This window comes from Dermacentor variabilis, chromosome 2 (genome assembly GCF_050947875.1).
Source record: "Dermacentor variabilis isolate Ectoservices chromosome 2, ASM5094787v1, whole genome shotgun sequence".
Taxonomy (NCBI): domain Eukaryota; kingdom Metazoa; phylum Arthropoda; class Arachnida; order Ixodida; family Ixodidae; genus Dermacentor; species Dermacentor variabilis.
In genome coordinates this window covers 249,147,743-249,174,326 of record NC_134569.1, presented here as the reverse complement: position 1 = coordinate 249,174,326, position 26,584 = coordinate 249,147,743, and the positions used below count along the sequence as shown (strand labels likewise).

General features: G+C 45.5%; 1 protein-coding gene across 2 annotated transcripts in view; it reads right to left on the bottom strand.

Annotated features, from left to right (window-relative positions):
- Vps50 (vacuolar protein sorting 50) overlaps positions 1 to 26,584 on the bottom strand; it is a 178,999-nt gene that overhangs the window by 19,435 nt on the left and 132,980 nt on the right. For both annotated transcript variants that reach the window (XM_075682820.1, XM_075682821.1), the window contains 4 exons: positions 26,005 to 26,115; positions 9,607 to 9,698; positions 7,268 to 7,361; positions 3,468 to 3,626 (listed from right to left, as the gene is read on the bottom strand). In XM_075682820.1, coding sequence (XP_075538935.1) covers positions 3,468 to 3,626; positions 7,268 to 7,361; positions 9,607 to 9,698; positions 26,005 to 26,115 — 456 coding nt within the window. The remainder of the gene's footprint in view (positions 1 to 3,467; positions 3,627 to 7,267; positions 7,362 to 9,606; positions 9,699 to 26,004; positions 26,116 to 26,584) is intronic.

The following is a 26,584-nucleotide window of genomic DNA, read 5'->3' as shown; positions in this document are numbered from 1 at the left end:
TGGGGTTTTACGTGCCAAAACCACTTTCTGATTATGAGGCACGCCGTAGTGGAGGGCTCCGGAAATTTTGACCACCTGGGGTTCTTTAACGTGCACCTAAATCTAAGCACACGGGTGTTTTCGCATTTCGCCTCCATCGAAATGCGGCCGCCGTAGCCGGGAGTGACTTAGGCAGACGTGACATGATGGTAATAGAGAAATCTAAAGAGTACAATCAGCCTCCCTACATGGCTTTCATAGATTACGAAAAGGCATTTGATTCAGTAGAGCTACCAGCAGTCATAGAGGCATTACATAATCAAGGAGTACAGGAGGCTTACGTAAATGTCTTGGAAAATATCTACAAAGATTCCACAACTACCCTAATTCTGGACAAGTAGGAAGGTACCTAGAAAGAAAGGGGTAAGACAAGGAGACACAATCTCTTTAATGCTATTCACTGTGTGCTTGGTAGAAGTATTCAAGCCATTAAACTGGGACGGCTTAGGGGTAAGGATCAGCGGCGAATATCTCAGCAACTTTCGGTTTGCAGATGACATTGTCCTGTTCAGCAACACTGGGGACAAGTACAACAAATGATTGAGGACCTTAATAGAGAGTGCAAGAGTGGGGCTGACGATTAATATGCAGAAAACAAAGATAATGATCAACAGCCTAGCAAGGGAATAAGATTTCAGGATCGCCAGTCAGCCTCTAGAGTCTGCAAAGGAATATGTTTACTTAGATGAATTACTCACAGGGGACCTTGATCATGAGAAGGAAATTTACAGAAGAATAAAAGTGGGTTGGAGCGCATACAGCTGAAATACTCAGATCCTTACTGGAGGCTTACTATTATCACTAAAAAGAAAGGTGTACAATCAGTGCATTCTACCAGTGCTGACATATGGGGCAGAAACTTGGAGACTGACAAAGAAGCTCGAAAACAAGTTAAGGACCGCACAAAGAGCGATGGAGCGAAGAATGATAGGCGTAACATTAAGAGAGACAGGAAGAGAGTGGTGTGTATCAGAGAGCAAATGGCCATAGCCAATATTCTAATTGACATTGAGAGAAAGAAATGGAGCTGGGCAGGGCACGTAATGCATAGATTCGATAACCGGTGGACTATTAGGGTTACAGAATGGGTGCCAAGAGAAGGGAAACGCAGTTGAGGATGGCAAGACTAGGCAGCTTGATGAAAATAAGAAATTTGCAGGTGCCAGTTAGAATCGGCTAGCGCAACACAGGCATAATTGGAGATCGGAGGGAAAGACCTTCATCCTGCAGTGAACTTAAAATAGGTTGATGATGACCCTCCTATATTTACACCCACCCACAACAACTATCAGCTGCCTCATTTCACTGGTTAACATTGGATACTAAGATATTCAACCTACCTGGCTCGTGCATAACACCGATACAGTATTGCGATCAGTTCATAATATACACAAAGGTGTTGAGATGCCCAAGGTGTCTTCTTTTGGGTAAAAGCGAGGATTAGTGCAGCAAGTTTATAGTAAGGAGGCTGCCCTCACTCAGCAACTTTTGTGTTGCAACTGCTACAAATGGTACAATTTGTGGTATTCTTGGCAATCAAGGGTGCAGCTGAATCTGACTACAATAAGAGCTACAGAACACATGAAAAATAGCAAAACTGAAATGATAGCAGAATGAACTTCATGTTCATTCTGGTATCATTTCAGTTTTGATATTTTTCATATCCCATGAACAATCTTTACTGCCAGATATTTGTGTTGCCTGTTCCTCATTTGTTTGACAGCAGCATACTGCAGTGCAATTCCCATGCTATGTGGGCTCTTACTTAGCAACTCGCTGAGCACGCTGATAAAGTTCACTAAGTTCAGCACACGAATGATGAATTTTGTGAAAGGAAAAATTGTCATCGACCTAACTGTACCACGAAGCTACAAAGGAAACCCATACAGTAAAACTTTGTTAAACCATACCCACTTAAACAGTAGTTTCATTTTAAGAGCAATAAAATCAAATCCCTGACTGAGCGGCCATTGAACTTAACGTGTTTTGTATCCGCATAAACCGTACCAGCTTATTGCGTACGTATTGATTAACACATATTTTTTTTAACATGTAGTGTTTCCACTTTTTGTCACACAATCACGACGGTATATTGTCCCCATTGGATGGCCCAGCAGAACAAAAAGCCTCAGAGATCGGAACGACCTCCAAGAGCCCTGTGCATTTGTGTGCGAAGCCACATTAACATCAACATCATTTCAGCACCGTGCTATATGGTCGTGCAAGCAAGGACTCACGTCATGTCAAAGCGCGGGTAAAAAACACTGGATGCTCAGCATAGAAGAAAAATTAGACATCGTTCTTGCTGTTGAACGTGACATGAAGAAGTCGACGCTGGCATGCGACAGGGATCTGCTGTTGACTACGGTGTGTGGCATTTGGAATGCGAAGAAGTTGCTCGGCAGCGCTGCTGCAACCATGAAGAGATGTCTGCTATGAGGTTTGACTTTTTGCCATCGTTGCCTCTGTTGCCGAAGTGTCGCCTAACAATAGTGATGAGGGCAACATGAAAAGCAACAGCATGGGTGATTCAGGCCTGACAGTGGCAGAAGCTGCGCATTACGGCAGCCTGATGAATGCAATCGTCGCGACGAGAACAGCCCCCACAATGAAAAAGCCACTTTGCGACTTCTGCAGTGCTACCGCACGCACTCGTGCACAGAGAATATGCAACCCAAACGAGGAATCTGCCATGGGAGTGTTTGCCGAGGAGAGAGCGCTAGCTGAAAAGCTGGCTCACAGCTTCACTAAGTTTGAGGCTGCTGTCATCGCTGCTAGGCCGCTGCAGCATCAAGTGAAAATAAGAGTCTTTTGTCAAGCAAAGTAAATAAATAGCACATGTTTTTGCCTTCTCATCGCACTCTGTCGCTAAGTTCCACTTTTGACAGGTAAGTGGGTAATCTCATGCTATTTCGGTTAAGCAGTACTATCGTTTAGTATGTACTTTTTCTGAGCTCCAGCCAATTACGGTTTAATGAGGTTTCACTGTACGGGTTTCTCAGAACGTTTTGCAGTTGAATAAAAATTTGTCCTGGTCCAGGGATCGAACCCAGGACCCATGCCTTTTGGGGAAAATTGCTCTACCAACTAAATAATCAGTGTCCCTGTGCTTGAAATCGTCAATAAATTTAGTGTCACTATATGATCTGGTGGCCTTTTGGTTAGCTTGGATAGTATAGCAATTGCTCCGGAAAGACACTGGTCATGTGTTCAACACCTCAACCTGGATGCATTTTTTTCCTACTATGAAACTTTCTTTCTCAGAAACTTGTATGGGTTTCCTTTGAGGCTTCAGGCCACAGTTGGATGAATTACAATTTTCCCCTTCATGAATCTTCCTACAGCATGTATGGTTCTGCAAAACTTTCTGCCAATATTTAATATTCCAGCTCCACCAGCCAGCATCCACCCCTCTTTCTCTCTCTCACCCGGACAAGGACATCCACGTAGTAGCTGTGCTGAGACATGATCTCATGCACGTCCCAACGGGCACGCTCCATAAGTGAGAGGACTTGTTCATAGCCGATGGCACGAGCCGCGACCGTCATGTACGTTGGCTGCCGCAGCTCAGCTGACAGTGACACCGTCTGCAACCAGTTTGGAAAGTAATTTATTCTCGACCCTGAATGTGTGCACAGACAATTACGAGAAATAAATCCTGCAATGTAAGACTGCATCGATTTATGATGGTTGCTGAAGTACATCAATTAAGACACACAAAGAGGGGGTGCAGAGCAAGACAATGCAAATAAAAAATTTAATAATTTTAAATAATAATAATTTAAATAATAATTTAAAAATAATAATTAAAAGAATAAATAATTTTAAGATAGACTCCGCTAACACAAATCCTCTATGCCAAACAGTTAAGTGGCTTGTGTCTAGTCTTCCATAGTTTCAACACACTTCTGTAAAGGTTAACTTAATATAACAGAAGCATATTTCCAAGATACTTTCATGTGTTTCTCTGAAAGGGATTCTATCACGTAGGGTAATAACACTTCAATATGCCATAACATTTTGATAGGCGCATCGGGCCGACATCGGGGAGTGCTTCGCAGTAAGAAAGCCTGTTCCAGCACCAGTTGGTGCCCCGTCAGTGGCGCGCTTGGCGGTCCCACTTCGGCGAAAACAAAGTGCAGAGCCCCCCATGCTCCCTTGGGCAGCACCGAGCATGAGGGGCTCTGCGGGGCGCACGACATGTGGCACTGCGCAGGTGTCTACACCGAATATACTGAATATACAAGAAATTGAATAACAGATATTCTATTTGCAAATCAAATTATTCCAACGTTCACTATTTGGTTCGATTCGGTGATATTTAATAATCACACTCCCCTCTTTTTACATCTTTATTTTTGATTTGTGGGTGCTGGCTGTGAGCACTAAGCGTGGTCAGCCATGGCATCCAAGATTTACCGTGCCATGTGATGCAACACACAAAAATCTAAATTTTTGTGAGCCTTACATCTCAGTGCAATCAGCAACACAAGCACAAGCGCTGGTGCTCATAAACGCACTATAAACGGCCGAAGTTGCTTTTACTGCTGGAACTTTAAAACCTTGAACTATCCGTGAAGTTGTTTTTACTGCTGAAAGATTAAAACCTTGAACTAACAAAGTTCATGAGTTAGAGCGAAGTTGTACTTGCAACAGAAAACTGTCAAGGCTTGACTGTATTCGAAAAAATCAAATACTAGATATTGGAGTTGCGAATTGAATTATTCCAACTTTCACAATTCGATTCCATTCAGTGATGTTCGAGTATTTGCACACCCCTAGTTATAAGTGGTTATTTAACATAAGTCTTGTTAGTCTGCACCCATCCATTGTCTTTCTTGTTCCGTCGATTAGCGCTGTTCCCAAGTTACCAAAAATGTATGAAAAAGCTCAATTTTCAACCTTTGTACAATGCCTTTGAGATTGGCCCACCAGGCAAGACAGCCGAGACAAAGCAGGGGGCAAATAGGCAAACAAGGCTTAGTTACAAAACCACCCCGGTATACACACTTTGCTACTGGAGAAGTGAACAGCTGCTGTGGCGTGGACAGCATCCGCTGCCTATTCTCAACTAAATGCTCAAATAGACCAGACAAATAATGACGCCATGTGTTTTTTTCAAAATTTGCGCACAAAAAAATGCAATCTTGAGAAAACTGAGTGAGAAGAAAGCTACAGCAAGTGCGATACCTCCTTCAAACATGTTCACGCAGCCTCCCACTGACAATTCGGAAATTCATCCTTTGGTTGATACACTGCTACCGCCAGCACTACACGTTGACTTACTTTGTCGATGCTGAATATGTATGCTGAATCTTGCAGGACATTTCCTTGACATTAGCACAGCTCAGAATGAGTGATGAATAATGAGTCATACTGTGGAAACCACGTAATGGTTATTCTGTGAAACCGCAGAATAACCATTACGTGGTTCCAGTTTTCACGTCCAGAGCAAACACCTGTTACCATGTTGGTTACCGCAGGTTGCTACAAAAAAGTGTATGCAGACCGTCAGCAGGGTGCAAGTTCTGTGCCCATAACTACCAAAGTAAGAGTGATTCCTTACATTAGCACTGTCTCTGACAGTTTGAAGAATATCGCTCAGAGTGTGAATGTTTGTGGGTTCTTTTTAAGCTCCCCATAAGCTTGGAAAACTTTGTAAGACCTCAAGAAGGTGATATGTTATAGATGCACAAAGGACATGAAGTCAAATTTGTAGAATGTGTACATGGTGCGGTGTATAAGCTTCCTTTGTCTTGCAGCAAACATTACGTTACAATGCATTTCATTGGATAAAGAGGGCGCTGTCTCAGTGACAGACTGCACAAGCACGACAATGATGTTAAGATTAAAATCTCACTTGGTGGTTTTCTTGCTCTACACTGCAAGAATTGTGACTTTGCCCCTGGCTTTGACGAATGTGCTAGCATTGTCGATAATAGTGACAATCAGATTACATGTGAGATTAGAGAAGCAGATTTCATGAAAGATTTGGAGTGTGAGCTTGCCATCTGTATACAGTAAACATCCGCTAATTCGATCTAGACCAAAGCTCGCAGCCTGCGCCCATGCCTGAGCTTTCATTATTTCGATCCCAAGACTGGCCTTTGCCAGATAACGCAAGTTTGACCAGTCAGAACACGCACGCCTAACCTCTATGATGAACCCAATAGTGGCCCCTTTATTGGTAGCCTGTCTTTATTAGCAGCATGAGTTGCAGCTTAGGGGTAAGTGAATGGGCTGAAAACAACTCTTTTTGGCCTGCCCTAGGAATATTTTGAAGCAATAGCCATAACTCACAATGTCTTATTACAGTACTTAGCCAATTCTAATGTGCATTTTCTTTTGCAAGAAAAAAAAATGTGGGCCAGCAAGTTTCTGTGCGGTTGCGATTAGATATGAAACCAAAATCGCCATTCAGCATTCGTATGTTTTGCTGCACAACACGAACGTTGTGCGACGAAGCTGACTTAGAAAACCGTCTGCCATTTTGCAACACATATTAGAACCTCGCCCATTTAACTTGCTAATAGATCGGATGCGTGCTTGTATTCTACTTTCTTTAGTAGCAAAATGTCATTTCTATGTAAGTTTGGACAAAGCAGACAGTGTCCATTTCGTTCAAGGGCCTGTTAGAATTGGGCAAATAGAGCCCAATGAATCACAGATGTGTTTTGGTGATTTTTTTGTACATCTTGTTTAATTTGACCCACCGTATATATCGACTAGTTTTATAGGTCCCATCAGGGATGAATTAACAAGTCAACTGTATTTATCATGCAAGGTACTGGCGTTTCTTGGTGTGTTAGCATTTGTCACATGAGCTGTGTTTTTGTTTGTTGTGCTCACTTCATATAAAAGCCATTCACATGTAATGAACAGTTGGAAGTTTCGTGCCTCCCTGTTTTCAGTTTATTCATTTTTCTTTCTTTCTTCCCTCATTCCGAGTTGCGCTAATGTCAAGGATACGTCGTGAAATACCAACTCACCCAAACCCTTGTGAATCCTTGCAGGCCATGAAAAAACAGGATCCAGTAAAAACATGGAGTGCACATCCTTGCATACCTGACATTTTGCTGCCAGGTTAACTGCAAACTTTCGATATCTGTTGTGGAATATTCTGCAGAAGTACTAGCTCAGTGTTCAAAACAATGATTGCAGACATGTGGCAAGCCACAGCTTACAAGCTGGAAATGCAAGCAACACAAGCACTAGTGTCCAAACATACCTGGAGGTGCGCCTGGACACATGAACGCTTGCTGCTGTGCAGCAAGGCTTCTAAGTGTGGTGCCAGAAACACGAACTGCTCGGCCAGGAACTGCCTGCAAGCACATAGTAGCCATATTTCCACTGAAGATGTACACAAGCTTCTCTTTATGCACCGTTCACTTCAAAACTATAGTTCTTTCAAAACTATGCTTTGCCACAGTCCAACGAATACTAGTGTGGGTTACTAAGAATACTAGCGTAGAGCTGAGCTTTAAAGGCCAAATGCAATGAAATTTTAGACCCGGAAGAAACCTAATTTCTGATAGTGTAAATATAGAGGAGCTGCCGTGAAAAATATTACATTTGAAATATGAGACTTCGAAGTTAAGCTCCAGGAGAATGCTCTTGTGTTTAAAATTCAAAATATCCCACAACTCTCGTTGCAGCGCAGATAGGGCAATAAGGTTAGTTTTACAGCATTCCTTGCATCATACAGAAGCCATTGATACCTTGCTTAGCAAAATGCGAGGAATTGATATTTTGCTAATCTCAGCAGAACATTAATTAAGTTTGCTTAATGTTAGAACCAAAGAAGATAAACAAGAATGGACCTCATATTCCAAATAAGCGCATAACATTTCACATATGCACAAGTTTTCAGCACCATTCCTCGAAGAATAAATATTTTTATGAAATCTTTGGTCTGCGGCCTATGTCTCCCTTTAAACTAAAGGGCTAAGCAGACAAGCAGATAATGATAAAATGGGATATAAATTGTCCAAGGCTTTATTACCTTAGCCATAATCAATTTCACACTGTCACCAACTCATGAAAAAGAAGTGCCAGTGATTTGGCACAGCTGCATTCAAAGAACTGATTGCTGCAGCGGCACAGGCTGGTGCACGTGTTACTGTGTCGACTGACAAGCTTAGTTTAGCTGTAACAAAATCACTTTGATCGCACGGTTGTTTAGCAAACAATACAAGTAATCATTCCTCTCACCCTGAAGACCACTTATAAATACAATATAAATAATCATGCAAATATATATAAATATACATAATATATATAATATATAAATAAATATACTGCTGTAAAAACATGCACCCTCCAAGTAAAAAGTACCAAAGCGTTTCTGCTGTGACGAGTGGCAACTGACGTGTATAACAGATCAAGATAGAATGACGCCAATGCAAGGGCTTGGCAGCAGCCGGCTCTTTCCTGACCTAAGCTGGCGCCATGACAGTGATGGGACACAGCAGAAAATGGTTGTATGAGTGAGTCATAACACCACTCTTGCCAGCAGTTAAACCTATGCTTGCCACATGACTTTACACACTTCCATGCAAAACATAGATAAGCACACACGCACAAAAATTCGCCGACGATTACAATGCTCCCTAATGCAAAATTTGAGTGCTGCTCTATACATGTTTTCATTTCATGATATTGGCTTGCATGGACAATCTGCCTCGTGTGGTGTGACAGCCTCGCTAATTGGGAGATAACAAGAGGCAGCGCGTGGGTAACACGTGGTTGCGATTCACAGCAGCCGCCACATTCAGTGCTTTGTTTCCATATATGGTATTGGTGGCGTCATCAGTGAACAGATGATGTGCGCTACTCTGCTGCCATCTCATAGCGGCCGTCGCTGCAGAGCCTGTCTTGCGGCACTACGCTTTTCTTCTTCAATAAATGTGCTGGAACCTTTGTGACATGTTAGTAATAAAGATGGCAGACATACACCACCTAAAGCTGTCAGAACAGAGCTACTCACATTTTATAGTTGCCAGCTGCCTTTGGGCTCCTTGCACTTGTAAAGAGGAGTCTAATAAAACTTGTCAAGAATGACCACTGTTGCCATGAAGAAGGTAAGTCCTTCTGTTGAAAGGTTGGGCCTGAACTAAGTTAAGTTAGCTCTCTGTTCTCTGCCAGTTGCTCCACAAATTAGCATATGAGCTCACCTTCTCTGTCATAAGAGATCTGGGTGTTACCAAAATTCACACTGAACTTGCAGCAGTTGCAATGGTAACCTTGTGATGCAAAAAGCAACCAACTAGTGAAGACCACAACAACTGAGCAAAACAGAAAACACACTTTCAATTTAAAGGCACATTCAGATCTTCCCAAGTGCTACATCTGAAAACAACTGCACGCTGGAAGAGTAGGAACGAACTCATCATAACTGATGTGCAAAAGGAATGAGGACACAAACATCATCTGTCCTTGTTTATTTGCTTTTCGTTTTTGTTTTTTCACATTGGCAATATCTGAAAATCTGTTTCATTGAAAGCATTACTTGATTTAGCCAAGTTCACTAATCAACACATCTCCCTTCTCCTCCAGCCTAGCACTCACAAGGACTCAGCAGCCACAACACGAGGTGCCAGGCCAAAGAGTTTTTCTGGGCTGGTCAGATCCACCACGGGGGACAGCTGTGGAATCTGGATCTGAAAAACAGCAGATGGTTACAACAACGGTACAGATGATCAGCATTATTTGTTTATTTATTTATTTACTCAATAGTACTGCAAACTGCTGGGGTCCAAGCATGAGGGGCCTACAAAGGACCCAGAAACACACATATAAGCATAATAATGCATAAAAGTAATACATTAAATTGATAAATCTAAATCAAGGAGAGCTTCATACTGCAAATTCAATTGGGCTAACAATTCCAGGTAAGGATATACAACAAACTGAATTAACGTCAAGCAGATCGACACATAAAACAACCTAAAAGACAATACTAAGGATGAATTGTGTGGCGAGGAATTCTGATGAGCTGCTGTTCTGGTGAAAAATGAGTTTCAATTCATGTGACCAGTATTCCATGAATAGTGCACTAGCTCACACCTAGCAGGGAGGGTAGCAAGAAGACCCAGGTTACTGTCAGGCTCCGTTCCTGGCATGTACGCAGCTATGCAGACAATAATAAACCTTAACAACCAACGTTACTTATCTAAGAAAACTTGTGCCCTGTAAAACAAAACTGTTAAAGTGACTAGCACTTTTCGTAGTCATTTGACAGACCAACGTAGCAGTATATAAGTGGCCCTTATTGAGAGTTGCACATTAACCAGATGTCATCATGAATATTCAGGAACTTACTTTACACTCTCATAACATAGGCCTTTCTTTTTGGAAACTGTCCCAGCAGTCATGAAGTAAGAATAGTCTGACACTATAGTGTGTCCTTCAAAAAACAAAACAAAAAAACAGTAATAAAAATGAAAGAAATGACACTGCGAGGGGAAATATATGACTCTACATATAGAGATCTTTTTGCACTTCTCTGGAGATATCTGAGCAAAAATACTGTTAAGAAACTAGACAATGGCAAAGGTGCACTGTTATGTGGCAATTGGATGAGATACAGAAATGAAGCCTTTGTGCAAGTGCCAAGATATTCTCTAAAATGATTTAGCTGTACAGCAATGAAAAGGACCATAAAAGCCCCTTTCCCTGGTCACACGGGTCATTCCAAAGATCTTTGAAATGATAGTCCATCAACTGTAGGCACTGCTATATGGGCAGCTTCAATGGTCACCAAGTCAATAGTTCATTGAGTTGGTGAAGTTGCGCCGAACTCTATCAGAATCTGAAAGACCTTTGAGCAGCAGGCTTTAGTGCCTTTGTAAACAGTGTGCTTCCATTATTATGCCGCAAACAATGCAATCAAAGAAAAATATAGCAAGAAACTATTTACCCTTGACAAATAATTTATCCACTGAAACCAGCCTCAGGCATCAGTCCCATGCTACTACAGGAACACTACAGCCAGCTGCTTTAATTTGGCCAGAGTGCTCAAACAAAACTGTCAACAGTCTATCAAAAATATATGAATGCGGCGTTAACATAACTAAACACATTATTTTATTTCAGCATGACATTTAGGAAGTCAAAGCATTGAGGATGCATTTTTTTATACTACTACACATGCATTGTTTTACTTTTGCCTGGTGATCACTTTCATCACACTATCACTGTTATCGTGCGATCACTATGCTGTAATGACGTTGATAGTGAGATGTACCCATCTTAATCAGATTCTACACCCTTGGCAAATGCTAAATTCCCAAACCAATTCAAGCACTACCAGCTGCACTTGAACATACGATGACACATGTATCAGGGTTTTTACCAAGTTGACATTTCCAAATTCCCTGAGTTTTCCAGGTTTTCCCCGAGTGGCTTTGCAATTTCCGTGAGTGACACAGAACTTTGTTTTATGTCAAGGCGGGCTGACACCATGTCACCTGATGCTGTCACTCTCTAGTAAGCATGTTAAAAAATAAATAAAACAACTTAATCCAGTTTTTACAGTAACGAGTAGTGCTCCTTTTATTCAAAGAGAAAACAGAAAAGGGAGGAGGCTAGTGAAATGCTCAGCAAATAAGATACCTTCAAAAAAATTTGTAAAACCTATTGCGAATCGAGTTGAACATTCTCAAATAGGAATAAAAAGGAGATGCATACAGAAGTAAATATTTTCAAACATGAGCTATTCTATCAAATGATTACAAGCTCATTGGTATGAGGCCCTAACTTCGTCACAAGTGAGATTCGCAACAGCTGTTAAGTCAACCTCAACTGTCCCGACAAACTGTCAGCCCGTGCACAACACCTCAGCATTTCTTTTCACTGCTTGAAAGAGTTTATTTTGGTTTCGATGAGGGACACCTGCATCTTGGCATCAGTCAATACTTTTTTTCTTCCTTGAGGAGCTTGAGCTCAAAGGAAAGCAGCGACATGCTTTCTTTCCAGTTCATTTTTCAATGCATAGGTTCTTTTGAATTCTCGTCCTCCTTCCATCGCGTGTTCGCACCGAGGACCATTTGAAGCATCCTCTTGGTCAGTTGTACCGTCAACGTCCGATTTTTCAGACTCCCTAGGGTCCGCGAAAACGCCCGAAAAATCTGGCAGTCTGAAAAAAATTGGAGGACGCTTAAGCTTCGGCTTCAAGAGTGGAACGCAACAGCGTTCCCGTCGACCCGCCAAGGGGTGTAAGACAATGCGCTACGGCGCAGCGATCACTTACGAGGTGCCCCGCATCGGACTTTGCACCCACCAATCACGCGGTGAGCGTTGAGCAATGCAGCGTTCGGCGTGGCAACAAAACGTGCGCCTGAGCAAGCGGAACGAACCAAAGAACTCGGTGTCTCGGAGGGGGAAACGATCTACGCCAGCCAAACGTCGTGATCAGCACGAGCAGAGAGATAGACAGATAGTGATCTAAAGAAAGGAAGGACGCTTGATTCTCCAACCCGTGAGGGAGCACGGCGAAGCGATCACTTACGAGGTGCCCCGCATCGGACTTTGCACCCACCAATCACGCGGTGAGCGTCGAGCAATGCAGCGTTCGGCGTGGCAACAAAACGTGCGCCTGAGCAAGCGGAATGAACCAAAGAACTCGGTGTCTCGGAGGGGGAAACGATCTACGCCAGCCAAACGTCGTGATCGGCACGGGCAGAGAGATAGACAGATAGTGATCTAAAGAAAGGAAGGACGCTTGATTCTCCAACCCGTGAGGGAGCACGGCGAAGCGATCACTTACGAGGTGCCCCGCATCGGACTTTGCACCCACCAATCACGCGGTGAGCATCGAGCAATGCAGCGTTCGGCGTGGCAACAAAACGTGCGCTTGAGCAAGCGGAACGAACCAAAGAACTCGGTGTCTCGGAGGGGGAAACGATCTACGCCAGCCAAACATCGTGATCGGCACGGGCAGAGAGATAGACAGATAGTGATCTAAAGAAAGGAAGGACGCTTGATTCTCCAACCCGTGAGGGAGCACGGCGAAGCGTCGTCAGGGGAGAGGGAGTCCGGGCCGCAATGCGCCTCGTAACGGTCCCCTCACAGCCCCAATGCGCGCGTGGCGCGCCACCTGTTGGGGCAGCACCGTACATTGAGAGGAGGGGGTCTTCTGTGTTTGCCGCAAGCTGGATCTGCGTGTGCAGAAAGCGCAGAAGAAATGTAGCGGAAACGCACTTCGCTATTCGTGTAACTGCGACTTCTGTAAGTTACATGTTCATAATTACCGTTGTACACCACAGTATAACTTTCTACGGCTCGTTTCTAAGGCAACACCGCATTCACTAGAGGTGCTTTTGTACCGCTTTGAAGCATCGAACTCGTGGCTGAGTGGTAGCGTCTCCGTCTCACACTCCGGAGACCCTGGTTCGATTCCCACCTAGCCCATCTTGCAAGTTGTTTTTTATTCATGAAGTACCTCCCGGGATTTATTGCTCACGGCTAACGCCGCCGACACCGACGACACCGGCTTTTCTGCGACACGAGCTCCTTAACGCTGTCGCGTTAAAATTAATGCATGTCTTTTACTGCCCGTAAAGGCTCAAATCGCCACAAGCACATCCGAAAAAGCTCTGAATGCCTACCAGTACACTTGTTAGGCATATAGGTGATCTTACTGCGACAGGAGATGGCGGGTGCACGCGTGATAATTAAGGAATATATACTGTGTCCTGTGACAATTGCCCCTTCCCACGCTTGTTGCGTTTCACCGCAATATTTTCGTGTGTGCTTCACCACGTAACATTACAATACTAAGGCGAAGCTGACTATCAGGAACCGACATTATGCAACGCGCCGTGCTTTCCGAGCTTCGAAGCTAATCGCGAGGACCACAAAGGCGGAGTCGCATGGCTGACAGTGGCGAATTCTTTCAATGAAAAACACGGGGCCCAACGGCAAGAACCATAACACTGAACGTCGAAGCAGCTAGGCCTAGCGGTGGTGGCTACGGCTGCAAGCGGATCTGCGTGCGAGAGCTTCGTTCGAGGCGGCGAGGTAATAAAAGTGGACGCGGTGGTGGCTTTGCTTGATTAATGCCGTTTCGGACCTGCGGTCACGGCAAAATGTCCGGAAAGTCAGACGGCGACAGGTTTGACATTCTTATACATTGACTCTATGGGGTAGGTGGTAGTGCCGGGAAGCTGTCCGAATCATCGGGCGCCCGGAAAGTCGGTCGTTGACTGTGCACTGGCAACTCCTCCAGCCGACGACACAATGTCACAGTAGCTTCGTTATGATTACTCTTTCTTACTTGGGTCAGCATCATCGTGACTTTCGTTCCCTTTCAGTAAATTAGAGCTAATTTTCCCTTATAGAAGCACAAATTCCCTGAGTTTTCCCTTAGTATTTCCAGACTATTAAAAATCCCTGAGAATTCCCAGTTTTCCCAATTGGTAGACACCCTGTGTATATAGAGCAACCAGAATACAGCAGTGCGACTTATTGGTCAATTGCGGCCCGTGATGCCCGCTACTATTGCTGCTTCAATTCCTGAGCACAAGTTAAACCCCGTGAACACTTATATAGGGGTGTTCAAACATTGAAATTTCTGAACTGTTCTTCTTTCCGCTAGCCTCAAGTTTGTATTTCAGCACTTCAGTTCTTTGCCCTGCAATCATGCCATGAACTTTGACCAGCTCGCCGAAATGGCCATTCTGAATAAAATCATATAAATATTCAAGAGAAACAACCTCAGAATATTGAATATTTTTCCGATTCCTAAACAAAGTGAAGTACTATAAAGTTTGCATAAAGTCCATCTGGTTAAGAAAGAAAATTATTTAGTAGTTTGACACATGCAAGCAATGCCATTAGCAAATGGATGCCCAGTCAACTAAAGAGGTTATAAAGGAGAAACTGCTTTCAGTTATCTCAAGCACCATGAGAACAGTAATAAAATAGGGAAACAGCATGTCACCAGAAGAGACTTTGCATATTACAGAAAGAAAGTTACCAATTATAATTTGAATTTCACTCATAAATATAATTGCTTTTAGTTACCAATTACTGCCCCCCAAAAAGAATTGAGGAACACAAAAGTAATTGATTACTTCTACGTTAGTACCCTCCAAATTTTTAACAACATTGCAAAAATACCATAAACAGAACAAGCTGTCCCGGCACTTTTAGTGCATCATCTGTTTACCTTAACTAAAAATTCATTTTAAAAATTTTTGTGCGTCATATGAAGACACTAGCAGTGCAGTGTCTTATGAAGACACTAGCAGTGACACTGAAAACACCCTTGACATGCTTGTTAGAGGGAATAGCTGTGTAGTGAAGTACAAACACTTTGCGCACAAGACTAAAGTTACTGAATGCCACAATGCTCACGTCCTCCGTGAAGAACTTAATTGTTGCTGGGGCTCAGAGAAAGAGGTCCCGGCAGGGCCAATCATTTATAGATGATTTCTTGGCATCAACGTCCAAAGTGGACATCGCTGTGAAGCCACAGCAATGCCGTTTCAAATTGTCAGCCAATATCTGGTGGAGCATTAAGATAAGGAAACAAGTACCGTCTTTGCCTGTGTGAACACATGCACACGCAAGGCTGCAGCATGGCATGACTGCGAGTGTCCTATTGTGTTTTTCGCCAAATTCGAGAGCTTGGAGCTGTGTCGCTTCTTAAGGCTTGTACCATCAATGAAGTAACCGATTACATTTGTGGGGATGCTCTTCTCTCACGCGTACCCTGATGTTCCTTACATGGCGCTTGCATTTCCCGATTATCCGGCTTCTCCACCGGCAGTTGGTGGTTGCAAAATAGTACACGAGATGATATGAGTGTTGTGCGGCTAAGGCCACCTAATGGCAGGGTTACTCGGCTGCAAAAGGCCTCTTTCTCTTCGGCTTGGGGTTGGCTGGGTGCATGGACCATCCTGCACGAGGCTTCGGAGCTGGGCACTGGGTTGAACAAACACTTCACCATTTGCGTGACTGTACACGGGAAAGATTAGGCGTTGGTGTCCAGCATGGGAGCAAATGTATTCGTTGAATATCCTGTCGTGGTGATTCAGATTTTTTCAATTCGTTAGCGCCATCGGCATGTTTTATTGATAGCAATTCGGATAGTTAGATTGGTGTATAAAAGGCACAGTAAATACCCTTTTGAATGTTTGTATTACTGAGTTGTTGTTCCTAATGTAAACCCGTAACATGTAAATGGTCACTGGAAAAAAAGTAAATAAATTACAGGAAGCACTATTGAGTAAAAAATTGTAATCTATAAATTGCAAAATGCTAAGAAATGAAATTGCTTACAAGTACAGTTGACCGATTTTCCAGACCTTGCGGGGACTAGAAATTGTCTGAAAAATCGAACAGTCCGAAGAACTCATTCACCTCAAAAAATAAAATTTGTTAGGCTTAGCGCGACTTTAAAAAAATCTTTAATAATGACCTTCCTCATACTATGCTTGGGGGCGATCAAATTTGCTTGGATTTGTGCAAGAGTGATGTTGTCTCTGTATACAGTCAACAAGAGCGTCACTGCATTCGTGATCCCCGTTGCCAGAGGTCACCATGGAGATAGAAGAAACCAGCCATGTTATTTCGCACCACTTTGATATCGCAAAGGCACAGGAGGTAGTGATGACCACTCAAATGCGAAGCCACATAAACACAGATGAAGATGTGACGTCTCCGAGACACACCTGATGTGTGGACAAACCACGTGCAAAAGAGAAACCAAAACTTAAAAAAGAAAGAAACAAAAATTATTGATGCCGAATTAAGTGACTACGATGCTAGCGCTGACCGAAAAAGCAAAGAAAGGCGAAAATGTGCAGTCCCCTGGAGCGTTCTTTCAGCTAAGGAAGAGTGAGCACGGCCTCTGAGACAAGAGGTTACACGCACTCTATTGATAGTGTGTGCCTACCAATCTCGGAAATCATAGAGCAAGCCACTGGAAGCTAAGCAAGGCCAAGCCAGCAGAAAATTCAACATGGTGGCCTCCGAGATAGGCCAGCGTGGCTCGGAATGAGCCATATAGTCCGAAAAATTAGTCACAAAGATGCATTAGCTCTATGGGAACCCAGACGAAGCATTTATGAAGTTCGGAATATCCATCATGTCTGAATTTTTGGAGTCTAAAAATTTGTTGGCTACTGTAATCATTTGCGCATAATTTGTTACGAACAAGTCTGTACCACACAGACGTAGATTGCTGTGTTTGCTTGAAGGCTCACATTGTTTTATAGTTGTGCAAACGCTGTGAAACTGGACAAATAATGAATGCTCTGCCTTAAGACAACAAATTTATGTATCGGCTGCCTAAAAGGGAAACATGCCTAATGAATGGCCACAAGTGATACAGCCGAAGTCGACTACCTATTACGCAGCAGCCCCACACATTCACTCAAGAACTGCGCAACAACCATGCCTCTCCAGCAGCAAAACCATTCGTAACAGTCACCACTCTCCCAATATCTCAATCAATATCTCTCCCTCAAGGCGCCAGTGTTGTTCTGAGTCTCGAATATAAAACAGAAATGAATATCCAACAATTTCAAATAGTGATTCCTTGAATCAAGTACGAATCGAATAGCAAATATAATTCGATTCATATTCGAAATTTCAAATATATTTGCCCACCCCTACATTCACATTCTTCGCACTCAGACTTTTGGCTAGTGTTTCTATCTGAGCATCATCACTGCCTTGAGAGAAAATGTAGAGTAAATTTTAGGGCTGATCCCTTTTGAGAATGTAGAATCATCACTCACAATGGTGACACCAGAACATTTAGTCCCAGGTTGAGACATCCCAACAGTTAGAGGGCTTTACAGGTAGCAGTCACACAGCTCCGTCTAGTTTTAGAGAGTTAGAAAATTTCTAATGCTGACGACACGATAGCCACTGAAAACTGTTCACAGAGTGGGTGTTGCTGAAGTCACTGACTGTAACAAGATGCACTGGTGACTAGCTACATAGGAAAGGCACAGGGGTCCAATTCCCATGTGGCCACAGCATTTCACCTATGTAACTTAGCAACGCTAACAGTCTGAGCACTATGTCAACAGTGCAACTTAGCTTCATTGAAATTTAAAACTGCAGTGCACACATGGTCCTTCTCTTCACAATCCTTCACTGTGTGTGTCAGACCAAATGTGCATACAAGACGTAAAAAGCTGTGGACAGATTAGAGATGGTGGTTGTGGTAATTGTGATAAAACTACAGGCTGTTTTAGCCATGCAGGCTTACTGCTGGAATTTTACCTCAACAAACCAAAACAGTTCACCACTGTCTCGGGAAACTGGTATGGGTTGTCTGGGCCTTTGCTTGTTGTCTATCATCAAAGTAGGCTTGATTGTGCAGAAATTCGTGGAGGCAAGCACAGGTAGGACAGCACTTACATCAAGTGCTAAACCTCAGACTGCATTGTACAGAGCAGATCTTGTTTAAGAGGCCAGCCTGTTATCAAGTTGTCCTCCAGCACCCACAGCTGCTTAAATGCTCAAACACCAAACACACAGCTTCGAAAGGAGAGTACAATCATTGGCCAGCCACCTCATAAGTTGTAAATGAATTATATGAGCTGGAAAAAAAGAGAACATTGTGGTATTCTTTTTAGCTTTTCTCCTTCTCATCAAAAAATTGCAGATCATTGTTCAGGGAACACTGTGATTTTTGTCGCAAAGCTTCACATCATTAGCAATTATCCTCTAACATTCATACAATATGCGAATGTTGGTGTGATGTTAAAATAGAGTGTTTTAGCCTGTCCCTATGCATACACATTCCCAGTTACGGTACAATAGAGATATGTAGACATCACCAACAGCACTAGAGGTGCCATCTTGCGTTGCCGAATTCAGAAAACATGCATACAACTGTTATTGCAGTGGTAGACCATGTGCTAGTAAGCCACTGGCATAAAGTGTCAGTAGCCACACAATCATTTATGTATAGTAGCTCTTATATTTTCTTCCTTCAATGAACGAGTTATGCCGTACAAAACATTTGCAAGGCAATGTGGTCAAAGAAACGTGCCACAATGTGTCACTGCTAGAACACTTCTAGTTACATCCACCTTTCTCGTGCTTTGCAAATGGCAAAATGTATACAGACAGAATAAAGCCTATGCCCCACTGTCCATTAATGTTTGTAACACAGCGCTACAATATACCTTCAAAATTAAAACTACATGAAAGAACCTAGCTGTGTGCCTCCTCGTACTGACCATTAGTGAAACTATGAAAGAGAAGAAACAGAACCGACGGGCCCGATATTTATTGGTCATATCATAAGAAGCCAACAAGCAAAGACACCAAGGACAACATAGGAGAAATTACTTGTACTTACTGAGTTAAAGAAATGGCAAATTAATTGAAATGAAAGTGGATGAAAAAACAACTGGCCGCAGGAGGGATATGAACCCACATCCTTGCATTACGCGTGTGATGCTTCCAATTGAGCTCACTAATTGAGCTCCCAATTGTGATGCTTACCAATTGAGCTACCGCCGCACTGTTTTCCTATCCACTTTCTGAGGTATCTATTGTTATGTGGTGGTGACGTTGAAGAACACAGTAGCAATACTGCGAAAGACAAAATTAACTTTTATTGGGCGAACCTGTGCCCACAAAAACAGGCTACACTTATAGCACAATGAACACGGTCGGCGATCGTCGAAAATATGATCAGTGGGTCAAGCGCGTCGGCTTTTATACATCAGTCATCGAATGTTCCAGAGTAATCGCTGGGACCCGCATGCCTTCCACAAAGTTCTACATCATTCGCGTCGCGCACACATGCAATCAGATTACACAAGGTTCGGTCACAGACAGGGGATGCAAGCACCGATAACATTCCAGAAACTTCCGATACATGCAGGCACGTCCTACACTGTACAATAACATTTGTTAGGCAGTGAGGCGTGTCGCCTGATAAAGACAAACAAGTACAGGTGTCAGTACCCCCTCTTAAACAGCATCGACCCGATGCTGCAAACAAACGAAAGTAATAAAGAAAAGCACTCGTAGTATCGTAGTAAAGTAAACAACAAAATAAGGAAAGTTCGTCAGTGTCCGTAAAAGGGTTTAAGACGCACCACGTGGACCACTTCAGATCGTGCGCGGCGCCACTGTGACTGCGAAATGCCGTCTGGCACGACCTCATAGTCCAGTGCGCCAATACGTCAGATGACCTTGTAGGGTCCGAAATAGCGTCGCAATAGTTTCTCACTCAGTCTTCGTCGGCGTATCAGGGTCCAGACCCAAACACAGTCGCCAGGCTGGTACTCGACGAAGCGTCATTGGAGGTTGTAGTGTCGGCTGTCGGTAAGCTGCTGGTTCTCGATCCGTACGCGGGCGAGCTGTCGGGCTTCTTTGGCGCGCTGGAGATAGGTAGCGGCGTCAAGATTCTCTTCGTCAGTGACATGCGGCATCATGTTGTCAAGTGTCATCGTCGGGTTCCTGCCGTAGACCAGCTTAAACGGCGTGATCTGTGTTGTTTCTTGCACCGCCGTGTTGTAAGCGAATGTTACGTATGGCAGGACGGCATCCCAGGTCTTGTGTTCGATGTCGATGTACATTGCTAGCATGTCGGCGAGGGTCTTGCTCAGGCGCTACGTGAGACCATTCGTCTGTGGGTGGTAGGCAGTTGTCATCCTGTGGCTTGTCTCGCTGTATTGCAGAATGGCTTGGGTGAGCTCCGCTGTAAAAGCCGTTCCTCTGTCAGTGATGAGGATTTATGGAGCACCAAGTCGCAGGAGGATGTTCTCGACGAAAAATTTCGCCACTTTGGCTGTGCTGCCTTTCGGTAGAGCTTTAGTTTCAGCGAAGCGGGTGAGATAGTCCGTCGCCACGACGATACACTTATTTCCGGAAGTTGATGTCGGAAACGGTCCCAGCAAGTCCATCCCAATCTGCTGAAAAGGTCGGTAAGGAGGCTTGATCGGCTGTAGTAATCCCGCTGGCCTTGTCGGTGGTGTCTTGCGTTGTTGACAGTCTCGACATGCCTTGACGTAACGGGCGACATCGCTGGTTAGGCGCGGCCAGTAATACCTTTCTTGTATCCTCCACGAAGGCTTGTAGGCTGCACCGCGTCAGCCGTCCTGAAGGGTCCTTTAACTTAGCTAGCCAACACAACGCGTGAGGGTCGCTGACAACTTTGAATGGCCTCCCATATAGATAAGGGCGAAATTTTGCTGTAGCCCAAATGATGGCGAGGCATTCCTTTTCAGTCGTGGAATAATTGTCTTCCGCTTTTGAAAGCGACCGGCTTGCATAATATATCACCCGTTCAAGTCCGTCTTTCCTCTGGACTAGGATGGCACCGAGGCTTAGGCTACTGGCGTCAGTGTGGATTTCGGTATCGGTGTCCTCGTCGAAGTGTGCAAGTACCAGCGGCGACTGCATGCGTCGTTTGAGTTCTTGAAATGCATCGGCCTGCGGCGTTTCCCACTTGACCTCGACATCACATTTGGTTAGATATGTTAGCGGCTCCGCAATGCGTGAAAAGTCCTTGACAAAGCGCCTGTAGTAGGCACAGATGCCAAGGAATCTATGCACTGCCTTCTTGTCGATGGGCTGCGGGATCTTTGCGATGGCAGCTGTCTTCTGCGGGTCAGGGCGGATTCCAGATTTGCTGATGACGTGGCCTAGAAACTGTGGGGTTTCTCACACGTACTCTTGGGACAAAGGAACGACAACACAGTAGTGCAAACAATCACAAGGGCATTTATTGCACCTTTCGTAGATCAATGCCAGCTAGCCGAGTTGCTTTCCACAAAACAATGCCGATGGGCGCGCGACAAATGGGCGCCGACCGCGACCGGATAGCGAGCGAACATGTTCGCCCCATGCTGGATCCCAACGCCTAGTCGTTCGCGTGTACGGTCACGCAAACGGTGGCGCGTTCTAAGGCGGCCACGCGAGGCGGTCTCGCAGAAGCATGGATCGGCGCCCGCGCGGGACGTCCACACGGCTTGACGATCTCGAACCCAAGGGGAAGCGCCTTGTCTTGTGGCGCCCAAGTAATTGCGCCTCAACCACTCCGACCGCCGCGGGCGCCAGGCCACGCCGCGAAGCTGGATTACAGGAGACGCGCTATGTGGGAAAAACATATCAGGGGACGCGCGAGAGTCGCACATCCCCACAAAACAGAAGCTCGTCGTAAGCGAAGCGGCACTTTTCCGGCTTCAGAGTAAGCCCTAATGACCTAATGGCCTCTAGTACTGTTGCAAGCCGCCTAAGGTGATCGTCGAAATTTCCGGCGAAGACGACGACGTCATCTAAGTATACGAGACAGGTCTGCCACTTCAATCCCGCTAAAACCGTGTCCATCATGCGCTGGAACGTTGCAGGCGCTGAGCACAGTCCGAATGGCATAACCTTGAACTTGTAGAGGCCTTCTGGGGTGATGAAGGCAGTCTTTTCGCGATCTCTTTTGTCGACTTCTATTTGCCAATAGCCAGACTTGAGGTCCATCGACAAGAAGTATTTAGCGTTGCAGAGCCGATCAAATGCGTTGTCTATTTGTGGGAGGGGGTATACGTCCTTTTTCGTGATCTTGTTCAGACGACGGTACTCGACGCAGAAATGTAGGGTTCAGTCCTTTTTCTTCACCAAGACTACAGGAGATGCCCACGGGCTCTTTGACGGCTGGATGATGTCGTCACACAGCATTTCGTCGACTTGTTGCCTTATAGCCTCACATTCTCGCATAGAAACTCAATAAGGGCTCTGGCGGAGTGGTCGAGCACACTCTTCGGTTATTATGCGATGCTTTGCGACTGGCGTTTGTCGAATCCTTGATGACGTCGAAAAGCACTCTTTGTAACGTCGAAGTATACTTCTGAGCTGTTGTTGCTTAATCATGGGGAGACTTGGATTTATGTCGAAGTCTGGCTCAGGAACTACGGCCGACGGGGTAGATGCGGCAGAATCCAAGAGGACAAACACATTGCTGGTTTCCAGAATTTCCTCGATGTATGCGATCGTCGTGCCCTTGTTGATCTGCTTGAACTCCTGGCTGAAGTTTGTCAGCAACAGTTTCGTGTTTCCTCCGTGCAGTCGAGTGATTCCTCTTGCGACGCAAATTTCACTATCGAGCAGTAGACGTTGCTCACCTTCGATGATGCCTCCTACATCAGCAGGTGTTTCGGTGCCGACCGAAATAACAATGCTGGAGCGAGGTGGAATGCTCACTTGATCTTCGAGCACACTCAAGGCGCGGTGGCTTGGAAGGCTCTCCAGTGGTACCGCTTGATCTTCCGACAGCTTTATTGACTTCGACTTCAGGTCGATGATTGAGCCTTGTTGGTTCAGGAAGTCCATGCCGAGAATGATGTCTCGTGAAAACTGTTGGAGGATAACGAAGGTGGCAGGGTAAGTCCAGTCATGACAGTAATTCTTGCCGTGCAGATTCCAGTCGGCGTGATGAGATGTCCTCCAGCGGCCCCAATTTGAGGGCCTTCCCATGCAGGCCTAACCTTCTTCAACTGGGCGGCAATGTGTCCACTCATTACGGAGTAATCGGCCCCTGTGTCCACTAAGGCGGTAACTGCGTGGCCGTCAAGAAGCACGCCGAGGTCGGTGGTTCTTTGTCTGGCATTGCAGTTAAGTCTTGGCGTCTGATCACGGCTGCGTCGTGTTGAACTGAAGCTGGAACGTCGCATCGTCAAGTCGTCTTTCGTCGGTGTAATCTTGGCTTCCTGACTTCGTCGGGATGGCAGCGTGTCATTATTATGTCGTTGAGATGGTCTCTTCGGCGTTTTCGGCGGCGGCGGAGGATCTTCGTCAGTTCGACGAACAGCAACCGCACCTCTATCGGTTGCTGCTTTTAGTTTCCCGGATATGGGCTTGCAGAGCGGCCCCGGGCTGGGCCGGTGTATGGTCGGCGCTGCGGCGACAGGTAGCGGCCTAATGACGGCGAACGGGACAGTCGTCGAGGGCTCCACTGAGTGGTGGCGAGGTAGTCGGTGATATCGCGAGGTCGTTCGCCAATCTGTGGTCGCGGCGCATTAACGGCGAACCCTCGGAGTCCCATCTCCCGGTATGGGCATCGGCGGTAGATGTGCCCGGCTTCTCCGCAGTGATAGCAAAGCGGACGGTGGTCGGGGGCGCGCCAAACGTCAGTCTTCCTAGGAACGCCGCGTGAGGTGACTGCTTAACGTGCTGCCGGCAGGGGTGGTGGTGGACGACGAAACTGTGTCGTCACTGGGCCCTGCCGTGGGTGCGGAGGGGGAACATGACAGTGGGCTACAGCGGCGTATGTCATCGCTTGCGGCAATTCGGGGCTACTCCCGAGTTGTTGTTGGAGCTGCACACATACGGCATCGGCAATCGAAGCCACTTGAGGCTGTGATGATAGGAACAGCATCTGTAGCTGCTCCCGCATGACTGCTCGGATAGCCTCGCGCAGGTCATCTGTGGCTAGTGACTGAACTCCGGCGTAGTTTGTCGAGTTCGTGCAGCGGTCGAATCACCGGTTTCGCATGTCGAGTGTCTTCTCGATGCTGGTGGCCTCGCGAAGAAACTCGTCGATGGTCTTCGGTAGGCTTCGTACCATTCCGGCAAAAAGTTCTTCCTTCACACCACGCATGAGTAGGCGGACTTTCTTCTCTTCGGGCATTTCAGGGTCAGCGTGGCGGAATAGACGGCTCATTTCCTCCATGAAGATCGTGGTTGTCTCATTAGGTAGCTGCACACGGGTTTCTAATAGCGCTTGGGCTCGTTCTCGGCGTACTACACTTACGAATGTCTGCAGGAAGTCGCTTCGGAACTGCTCCCAGGTCGTTAAGGTGGCTTCTCGGTTCTCGAACCACGTCCTGGCATCGTCTTCCACTGCGAAGAAGACATGTCGCAGTTTGTCGTCGCTGTTCCAGTTGTTAAAAGCAGCGACCCTCTCATATGTCTTAAGCCAGCTTTCTGGGTCCTCAAACGTTGAACTGCGGAACGTCGGAGGCTCCCTAGGCTGCTGAAACATGATGGGGGACGCCGGGGCTGCCATTGGGGTGGACTTGGTGGCGATCTTCCTGGTCGTCTCAGGGAAAAGTCCGAGCTCTGGGGGCAGTTGTTGAAGACAGCGGCTTGCTCGATGGTCCGGGTCTACGTTGGTGTTCTCTTTGCGGTCCGGGCTTGGATCATGGCTTGTCGGGGGCGTCCAGTACATGAACGAAAAGCACCTCCACCAGATGTCACGTGGTGGTGATGTTGAAGAACACAGTAGCAATACTGTGAAAGACAAAACTAACTTTTATTGGGCGAACCTGTGCCCACAAAAACAGGCTACACTTATAGCACAACGATAGCGGCGAACACAATCGGCGATCGGCGAAAATCTGATCAGCGGGTCAAGCACGTCGGCTTTTATACATCAGTCATCGAATGTTCCAGAGTAATCGCTGGAAACCGCGTGCCTTCCACAAAGTTCTACATCATTCGCGTCGCGCACACATGTGATCAGATTACACAAGGTTTGGTCACAGACAGGGGATGGAAGCATCGATAACATTTCAGAAACTTCCGATACATGCAGGCACGTCCTGCGCTGTACAATAACATTTGTTAGGCAGTGAAGCGTCTCGCCCGATAAAGACAAACAAGTACACGTGTCACTATGTTTTTTACTACTAGAACTAACCCTGGTAGTCTAAGCCAGTGCCACCACTCACAAACCTACATGGCAAATCCACATCTGCCGCCAAGGTTTGTGGGTTGGAAAATGGCACCGCAGTAGCTCAATTGGTAAGAGCATAGCACGTGTAATGCAAAGATGGATGTTTATATCCCAACTGTGGCCAGTTGTTTTTTCATGCATATTGAGTTACATTAAGTTATCATTTCTTTAACTCAATTAGTAAGTACAAGTCATTTCCCCTATATTGTCCTTGGTGTCTACGTTCGTTGGCTTCTTATGATAAGGAAGTATTAAAGTAACTGAATGGGTGAACACAGTCATTTGAACTCTTTTTCTCTCCCTTTGTCAGGACCCACCTTAGAGCTGGGCTCCTGGCTCTCACTGTCTGGGCTTTCACACAGGTCCTCGCGGATCTTCTGGAGTGCATTCTGAGCCTTGACACTCAGGGAATTCTCCCGGAAGTCACTCTGCACCAGTAAATTCATTGCATCACACATTCTGCTGACAATTAGGGCTCCACTACAGCAACATGTGCCACACACCAAGTGTGTAGCAGCAGCAGCATCGGCGCTGCATGAGAGTCGCGTAGATGCTCGCGTCCACACGAAACACAAACGGCTGGCACGCTAGCCCATGCCGGAGCGTAGTTATGTAGACGCGAGCATCTACGTAACTCTCATACGGCGCCAATGCTGCTGCCGCTACAAATGCATCAAACAGAAGCAGCTCGGGGATAGTCCTCTGAAAATAAAAGTGGAATTTGGACAGCTGGTTATCAGCAATGAACAAAAAGAAACCAGAAAAATTGCAGAAAAGAAGCAGCATGCTTCACTGGAGCTGATGTCTTCTTGTGACAGGGTGTACAATATCTGGGCGTATGGAAAAAGCTATGCCTAATATATTGAGGTTCTTATACATGGTGTTCCATGGAGAAGA